General features: G+C 38.2%; 1 protein-coding gene across 1 annotated transcript; it reads left to right on the plus strand.

Moving 5' to 3' along the window:
- The first annotated feature begins 2,115 nt into the window (after positions 1 to 2,115).
- On the plus strand, positions 2,116 to 8,801 carry LOC116073448 (C-C chemokine receptor type 5). The gene is made up of 2 exons (XM_031345359.1): positions 2,116 to 2,216; positions 4,849 to 8,801. Exon 2 carries the CDS (start codon positions 4,860 to 4,862, stop codon positions 5,922 to 5,924), a length of 1,065 nt encoding a protein of 354 aa, XP_031201219.1. The 5' UTR covers positions 2,116 to 2,216; positions 4,849 to 4,859; the 3' UTR covers positions 5,925 to 8,801.
- Positions 8,802 to 9,687: the final 886 nt, after the last annotated feature.

Raw genomic sequence — 9,687 nt, forward strand, 5'->3', positions numbered from 1 at the left:
ACTGGGATTACAGGTGTGCACTACCACATTTAACTTTTTTCTTTAAAAAAAAAAAAAATCTAAAGGCTGGGGAATTCAAACTCGGGTCCGTATACTTTCACAGTAAGCAGTTTACCCACTGAGCTGTTTCCCAAGCCCTAGATATGTTGTTTTTAAGATTCATTTGCTGTTTTCACAGCTCATTTTAATACTGATAAGGGCTAAGTCCCCCATTTCTTTGTGCATACTTGAGGCAACTTATCCAGGACTGGAACATACCTCTGGACCAGGCACATAACAGGGGGTAAGGTCTTGCTTAGCTGGGCTTCTTTCTGCAAACTGCAATCTTGTCCTTGGCTCTGTTCCAAGGCATATTTTCCAAACTACATAGTCTCTGGTAGCATTTATTCCCTCACATATCAGCTAGCACATCTTGAACAAGATTCATTATTTGGAACAGAAGTGAAGAATCTTACCAAGGCCACTTGAGGTCCTGTCTGAGTGACTTTTGAGCCTTTATAGTTCTCCACACTGCCCTCTGGTGTGTGTGTGTAGGGGGCAGTGAGCTAGATCTCCCATAACTTCAGCTACCCTATGAAATTATCTCACACAAAGCTAAGTCCTAGATCTACATGGTGACAATAAGAGTAAATAGTATTCACATATAGAATAAGAACATTTGTCTAGCAGCAGTGAAGAGGTCTACCTCAGAAAATGATATTAAAACAATAAGATTTTAAATTTTGTTTATTTTGAAAATATTACTGAGTGTATAATTAAGAGATTGCTGTTTATTGTGTTGTGGTTTGTCTATAAACTTGCTGCAAGTGCCTCCTATTGCTACCAAATTCAGGTCTGGACATTTACCACATAGAAAAGTAATCATCAGGGCACACATTGGTAGAAAGAAAACAACCTTTATTAAAGGCATCAGTCACCCAAAGGAAGCAAACTGATGCCTCAACTCCCTGCTTCCAAGGTTTTGGGGAAAAAGGAAATTAAGGATTATGTATAGAATTAGCATTCCCAGGAACTTGAGTCAGACAGTCCTATGCTAGCCAGAGTTATTAATCTACTGGTAGTGTTCTAGACTTACCTTGCAGACAAGATGCTCTGGAGTGCAAGGAGAAAACCATATCTTGGGAATGAGGAGTAAGAATAAAGCAAAATGGAGTTACTAAAGGCAATAGCCTGTTACAACAAATCATGAAGTAACTACTGTTATTTAGCCTAAACACTGGCTGTGGAAGTCTTGTATCTTGCAGGGTCTCTTGTGTTGCATTGGCAGCTCTGTGCTGTGTTATTAGCTCCACGGTCATTTCTTGATGTTTTTTTAAAATTCCACTGCTCTGACATAGTCACATATGGCATTATATATTATCCTGAATTTTATCATGCACTTCTCTTCATTGTTACATGAAGAGAAAATCTTTTATGGGTCCAGATAAATTATGTTCTTGGAGTGAGATGTTCTGTTACCTTCAAATCTGTATAGAAGAGGCACTCATAAATGCCTACGTAAAATGCATAATTTTGTATCTCACTAGCTACCAGATATATGAGGGAAAAATATGTTTAGTTTCCAGGAAAATATATAGTAAGCCTGTTTGATAGCCAGTTGTTTTAGTTTACACAGAAGAGTCATACTGAGCATTAAAAATTACGTGTGTAAAATGTAGGACAAGGAGGGGAAGATGAATAAAAGAAGTAACAAGGTTGATGTCTGAAATAAAGCTCCCATCTCACTTTAAATTGGCTGGAGTTTATTTTAATCAAGAGCAACTATGAGAAGAATAAATTCTCTTGCCATTTTGGCTTTACCAATGAGAAGCAGAGAATTGCATGCATTATTTGTCTGTTAGACAAATGTGGGCTTTAATTAATGGATCTAAGTGTTCTTCTGGCATTAATACCCTTTCATTTTTACTAATTTCTAACAAAGTGTGTAGTTAGATGAGCAGAGAACATAAGTAAAAGAGTTTAAAGAAGGAAACTCCTCAAAAAACTTTCAGACCAGACTGCCTTCTATTTTCTACTTTAAGTACAACTTTAAAGAAAAAAAGAAGAACTGATCTAACACCCCCCAACCCTGAACACTACGTAATACCTTTTCTCATTAAACTCCACCCTCTCTGAAAGAAACTGTGTTTCTTACTTTATTCTGTCTTTATGTTTGATTTGTACAGCTCTCCTAGCCAGAGGAGGTGAGACATCCGTTCCCCCTACAAGAGACTCTGGTAAGTCACCTCTCAGCTCTTGGTTGATTAGTTAGCTCAGCTTCTGTGATGAGTAAAAACTTTAACAGGAAATCCTGAGTGGACATCTGTCAGCACCAGGTGCTCACAGAATTATCTGAAAATATAATCTTTAAGATACAGGAAAGGTAAGAATTTAGGATATGTTTCAGCATGTGATGTCATCAAATATACAAAACAGATTGTGGATGAAATATTTAAAGGAGACATTAAAAAAAAAACAAGCAGAGTCCTTACCTTTTAACAATAACTTCTAGAACAAATGGGTGAAATCTGGTTTCATAATCAGCTGAAAAGAGGTGAAATCTCTCCATGGGTCATGTGTATATGCTTGAACATATGTACCAGAAGCTCTCAGTTTCTTGTGGTCTCTTGTTCTCTCTTTCTCTCCTTGCCCTGCCTGTCTCCAAGAAAATAGATAAACCTAACAATTGTCTAAGTTCATATCAGATCACAAACATCAAAGTTTCTACAGCACACTTAGTAGAGAATTCTTATTCTGGATTAGCACTTGAAGGTGAGATTTTTTGGAGCGTGCTTTTCTTGGCTGCCTAAATGGGAAGTATGAAGAGTTTTAGAGAATTAAGTAGAGAACATTTTCAAGTAAAGCAGTAGAATTTAGATAGGGCAAGCCAGTTGGATGTAGAGGCTAGACACTGAATATCACCCACGGAGATGGAAGAGTCATTTTCTACTTGATCATCTCTTCTACTTATATGAGAACTCTTGATGGTGGAAACTCAGGAAGCAGAAATAACTTTAAAGAAAAAAATGAGGGTAGACTACCTTAATTACTGATGCTATATTCTTTGACACTGTTTGAGTATTTGGACATTACCTCATTTCATTCTGACTACAGAGAAGCACTGTTGTCAGGAGCCATCTAGGAAAGGCTAAGGCTAGCAGGTGGCCTTCATGGTGGTCCATCTTTTCGCATGGACAAAGCTCTGAGAGGCAAGGTCCCAAAGAGCCTTCACTCAGGATTGCTTCTTGCAGCTGATATGCCTTTTCCTATCACTATCACATAGCCCAAATGTTCCTGGGTATCAGCCCACCATATTAGTCAGATTTCTTGCAGATCAACATAAAGATGAACTTTCAAGAATTAACTGATGCTGTTTAGATGAATTAATGATTTTATAGAGTTCCTGATTTGATTCAAATAATTGTAGGAAGAAAGTTTTAAAAGATGGTTTTAGTTGTTTGCTAGAAAGATGTAATAAAGTTAAAATCAAGAATAGAATGTACCCACTCCTCATACTGCACAATAAGAAATACAATGAGTTCTCATCACTAGATTAAAATGAGCAATATGCTTGGGACTAATTTGTGTTCAAGGAAAAAGTATTCAGGTCCAATAATGAAGCCACAGCTATGCACTATGATAAGACAAGGCCATGTGAGATAGTTACTATGAACTTAAAATAACCACATAGAATGAAAAACTGCTTTAAACTTAATATCAACATCCTTTTGTAACTCTCATTTTGTATAACATTTTATCTATGAGGTAATTTTCTAATAACTTTTGTCTATTAAAAGTCCAGAGAGAAGAAATAAAGATGAGCAAGTAGCTGGGAGGAGGGGGAATCTGTGCCACCTACCTACCCATCCATTCGTCCATCCATCCACCCATCCATCCAAATGTAATGATGCAGCCATTTTCTGATTCATCTAGTGTGTAGTGTGTCTATGTCTTTCCTTTCCTTTTTCTCTCTGATTCAAAAAGAGTTGACCAGCCTGGCCAGTGAAGGGCTTCTGGCTGCCTGGCCAGAGAAGGGAGCACTTGCAATAAATCCTTTACTTAATCCCCTGTTGTTCAGCAACAGGTGTTAATTCCTCTGAAGCCTTCTCTTCTGGCCCAAGAACAATGAAAAATCAAGAGTAAATATTATTTATACTTAGCAACCTTTATTGTTGGAAAAATCAAGTTTTGACCCCTACCCTTCCACTGCTCTCCCAATCGGCTACCATCCAGAAAGAGTCAGTGTTCTGGAAAGCTCAAGGAAAGAGAGAGAGAGAGAGAGAGAGAGAGAGAGAGAGAGAGAGAGAGAGAGAGAGATCTTATTAGTTACCAAGCAACATATGTCAGTTAAGGTTTCATACTGCCCAAATTCAAAGTAAGTTACTTCCTGGTAGTGTGGTTTTTGTGTTAACTTATTCATTCTCTCTGTTCTTGGGGAGTGTTTTATCTAGAAAAGCGTAAACAGTGTATTGCCTGTCTCAAATAGTTAACTCAAGCATTTAGCAAATGCATATATAAGAAGCTTAGAACAATAATTAGCACCCACTACCCACTCTTACTGGCATTTGTGTGAAATCTAGCATTTATGGATAAATGCCTAGAAATGGCATCTTAAGCAGAGATCTTAAGCCCATGAGTTAAATAGGACCCAACTCAGTTTCACAAATTAATTCACCCCACATTGATATGGAAAGCAAGATTTTATTTGATGAAGTGCATCTTTGGTGAATTTTGACTCATCTGATGATGAGAAAATTAAATGTAGAAATATATGCCTCAAAGACCTACTAAGTTGTAAAACAATAATTGTGGTAGGCCAGTAACTTTAAACTTTATTAAGCATTGTCTTTTTTTTTTTTTTATTCATAGGTTCTTACAGGATGGATTTTCAAGGGTCAGTTCCAACCTATATCTATGACATCGATTATGGTGTGTCAGCACCCTGCCAAAAAACCAATGTGAAACAAATTGCAGCCCAGCTCCTGCCCCCACTCTACTCCCTGGTATTCATCTTTGGTTTTGTGGGCAACATGTTGGTCTTCCTCATCTTGATAAGCTGCAAAAAGCTGAAGAGCATGACTGATATCTACCTGTTCAACCTGGCCATCTCTGACCTGTTCTTCCTGCTCACACTCCCATTCTGGGCTCACTATGCTGCAAATGAATGGATCTTTGGGAATATAATGTGTAAAGTATTTACAGGGCTCTATCACATTGGTTATTTTGGTGGAATCTTCTTCATTATCCTCCTGACAATTGATAGGTACTTGGCTATTGTCCATGCTGTGTTTGCGTTAAAAGTCAGAACGGTCAACTTTGGAGCGATAACAAGTGTAGTCACTTGGATGGTGGCTGTCTTTGCCTCTCTCCCAGAAATAATCTTTACCAGATCTCAGAAAGAAGGTTTTCATTATACGTGCAGTCCTCATTTTCCACGCATTCAATATCACTTCTGGAAGAGATTCCAAACATTAAAGATGGTCATCTTGAGCCTGATCCTGCCCCTACTTGTCATGGTCATCTGCTACTCAGGAATTCTCCAAACCTTGTTTCGCTGTAGGAATGAGAAGAAGAGGCACAGGGCTGTGAGGCTCATCTTTGCCATCATGATTGTCTACTTTCTCTTCTGGACTCCTTACAACATTGTCCTCCTCTTGACCACCTTCCAGGAATTCTTTGGACTGAATAATTGCAGTAGTTCTAATAGACTAGACCAGGCCATGCAGGCAACAGAGACTCTTGGCATGACACACTGCTGCCTAAATCCTGTCATCTATGCCTTTGTTGGGGAGAAGTTCCGGAATTATCTCTCAGTGTTCTTCCGAAAACACATTGTCAAACGCTTCTGCAAACGCTGTTCAATTTTCCAGCAAGACAATCCTGATCGTATAAGCTCAGTCTATACCCGGTCCACAGGAGATCAAGAAGTTTCTACTGGCTTATGACCTGGGTTGAGTTTTGTGTATCACTTAGCTTTTCTATGTAGCTTGGAGGTAGGAATGGTTCTTCTAAAAAAAGAAATTAGTGTCATAGAGGGCCCAAGATACATGCACCTTTTTGATATTTATTTTAAATAGAGTGGGTCTTTTAAAGCTGAATGGGAGAGTTGTTGGGGGGCAAGGAGAATGAGTCTTTTATCTGTGCCGGGAAACATACACAGAGACTTGAGGCACGGGCCATGGCGCATGTGCAAAAGGACAGACACAAGGCTGATACTGTTGCCTAGAGATGACGCGTCTCATTGCTGAGTTCCTGAAAGGTGGCTGTAAATATGCCTGATTGACATAAAGTCTCTTATTGCTGTCCATGGATGTGCCTGATTGCCAACAGGGGAAGAACCACTTCTACATATAAAATGTAGAGTCAGCAGAACTTGGGGTAAATTGGAGTTAGAGGTGAACAAGAACTCCCAGGGTTAATTAGGTTGGAATAACCATTGAGGAAACAACAAATATAAAGGAAGAATAAGGTGTTTGGCCTAGAAACGTAGTATCATTTTACAGCCTAAATATAATGTTGTCCCAGGCTGACATTTTGTTCCTGCTTTCAGACCTAAATCCTACCATACCAGCTTTGATCCTGAAGGGTAACCAGGAGGCTGTAAAACACCTGAATTATGAATCATGAGCCCGAAGTCTAGGAATAATATGAACCCCTTGTCTAGACGATGGCTGCTTACATAGTTTGAACCCATACCTTTTTAACCTTGAGCAGAGGCTCCAAGGGATGACAAAACATCAATTTTCTCTATTTACTTAGCAATCATATCTGGGAGATTCATTTTAGAAACAAGTTGTACACTTCAGGAGCCATGAAAAGAATAACTACTGCCCTCTGTGTTCCAGGCTAAGTATGAGGGCTTCAGTCACAATTTCCAGATGGGTTCTCCACACAAGCAATGCTAAATTTAGCCATTTCTGAGAGGTTTAAGTTTTCTTGTTGTTTTTGCAGTTGATATTGTTTTGAATTCTAGGGCAGTTAAGATCTTCATAGCGAAGGCTAGGGGAAGAAACACAGGGGTTAGAATCGTCCAGGAGATTAAGGTATCTGCCTATCAAGAGGTGCTGCTGGTTTTTCTCAAGCTCCGATTGTGAAACCAGAGTCCTGTGACTGTCAGCAGGAAGTGAATGTTTGCTTTTTTCTTTCCTAGGATCCACATCTTCTTCCCTACTATGTAGCCCACACTAGTGTCAAGTTCATGATCTTCCTGCTTACGTCTCAAGTTCTGAGATTACAAGTACATATGAACATATTCAGCTGTATTTTTATATTCATTATAAATTCTTTGAAGATGAGTCTTATAAAAAGTGCTTTGTAAAAAATTGCAGTTTATACTTTCAATCGAGTGTATATTTAGTGAGTTGTACATAAAATTATGAGAGTATTTTGTAAGTAGTTGTTTTGGAGAACACCACCAAATAATATTTGTTTAAATATAGAGTTCTTAGATTAAATGGGTGGTGATGATGATTATATTCTCTTTAAAGTATTTTTAGCAGTTAACTTACCTCCTCAAACAAATTTTCATAATAACTTGTAGTTAAAGATGTTATGTCTAAGCATGTAGTTTTTGAGCAGTGTTGCCTTGAAAGATTGTAAATTTTAAATTGTGCTTACTCTCAATCAAAAGAGTATTTACAGATTTTTTTCAGAAGTCAAGAATCTGAAATAATTTATTTGAAAATAAAGATATGCAACTTTGTGGTCTGGTATTTGAGTGGGAGTCACATGATAGGGAGGGTGAGCATTGCCTTTGTTTTTCTTTCTCTCTTCCTCCCTTTCTTTCTCTCTCTCTCTCTCTTTCTTTATTTCAAAAGTATGTTAAAAATTTTAGTAATGAAAATTCTATAACACTGGGATTTATGTGCACATGTTTCTTGTTCAGAGAGAGGATAGATGCTCCAAGGAGAGGTTGGAACATGCTGGTTTTCAGTCTGCCTTAGCCCCAGCTTCCAAAGAGGGTGTTCAAAGATGTTTGGGCTGTTCATGCTCCTAATGGAAGAGACAAGGGAGGAGGAAGTAAAACAGGCTCTGAGCGGTTCAGTAACTTCTCGTCAATGGGTTTGAATCTTCAAGGGGTTGCTTTTCATTTCTTAGATTTAAGAATGGAAAGCAGCTGGGCTTAGAAGAAAGGAGTCAAGGGAAGGGAGCCCTCTATCTGCTATGATAAAGCTTTAGTGGGGATAAGGGAAAGTGTGCTAATAACTTACCTTGTTGCTGTGACAAAATATCTGACAAAGGCAGCTTAAGGAAGGAAGGTTTACTGTTGTTGGTAGTTTGATGGGATGCACTCTGTTGTGTGAGGAGTGTGAGGTTGGTGGTCACATCACATCTACATTCAGGAAGCAAAGAATTGAATGCTGGTGTCAGCTCACTTTCTCCTTTTTATTCAGTCCAAGTCCCCAGTCCATGGAATGGTGTTGTTCGTACTCCGGGTGGTTCTTCCCTTCTTGGCTAATTCTTTGGGAAAACATCCTCATAGATACAGCCAGAAATGTGTTTCCTAGATAATTCTAAATCCAGTAAGGCAATCAATCAATACCAACCATTACAAAATGTGTCTGTTCCTTTCTTTCTTTTTTTTTTAATGGTTGATATACACACTCCTTCTTACCTTTCCATATGTTAGATGAATTTACAAAGAAAAACTGCCTGAGGTATCATATGACTATGTATATATTTCTTTCATAATTTTAAAAATATTTTAATGTTCTGTTTGGCTTCATATTGTTACTATTTAGATGAATTGTAATTTCTATGTTATTATAATTCTGTAATGCCTCAAGAGCTTATTTTGTTTTAAAAATAAAGGGTTTTGTATATTTGTCTGTTTTGAGAGTTTCTCTGTATAGCCTAGGCTGCCCTGGAACTTCCTCTGTAGATCAGGCTGGTCTCAAACTCAGAAATATGCCTGCCTCTGCTTCCCAATTACTGGGATTAAAGGTGTGCACCATTATTCCCTGGCTCAAAAATGAATTTTAAAGGATATATAGAGAAAAATGACCCCTTTTCCTGCTTGAGTCAAAGGGAAGGCTATCAAAACTGCAAATAACCTAGGCTGTATTGATTCTATACTGCCCCCTAGTGGCCAACTAGCAAATAACTAGAATGTTTGTCAACCAGTGTGGACCACATCATACAAAAAGGAGTATGGTTTCACTGAATTGTTTACTGTTTATGTCTTTAATTCTAGTGTGGACAGAGGCATATCAAGAGCAGCTCAGGGTAGATGACATAAAGCTCTTTCCTACTGCTTCTGAATAACAGGAAGAACATCAGTTGAGGATACAAGTTGACATTTTGATTGAAATAATTGTTTCAGGTGGATCTTCAGAATGCTGGAACCCAGACCTTGAAAAAGCTCCAGAAATTATTTATAAACAGGTATTTTCACATACATGAAATGCCCCAAACTCTCCTTGCATTTCATTCAAACCTTGTATATCCCAATTGTTTGTATTGTTCCAATATAGTTGAGATGCAGTTGGTTTTCATTGATTCTTTTTATTCTCCTTTCTTCATTACCATTATTACTCCACATGGATGAATTACTCTTACAAAACTATATCCCTTTAAAATGGAAAAGCTGTTGAGGACCACTCATCCCAGGTGCCAGGGGAAAAGCAGAGTCTACTTCACGTTCTCAAAGAGTGTTTCAGAGGACCCAAGAATTAGCAAGTTTTGACAGTGTTTTCCAATCTTAGTGTG

Source organism: Mastomys coucha, unplaced genomic scaffold (genome assembly GCF_008632895.1).
Source record: "Mastomys coucha isolate ucsf_1 unplaced genomic scaffold, UCSF_Mcou_1 pScaffold23, whole genome shotgun sequence".
Lineage (NCBI taxonomy): Eukaryota > Metazoa > Chordata > Mammalia > Rodentia > Muridae > Mastomys > Mastomys coucha.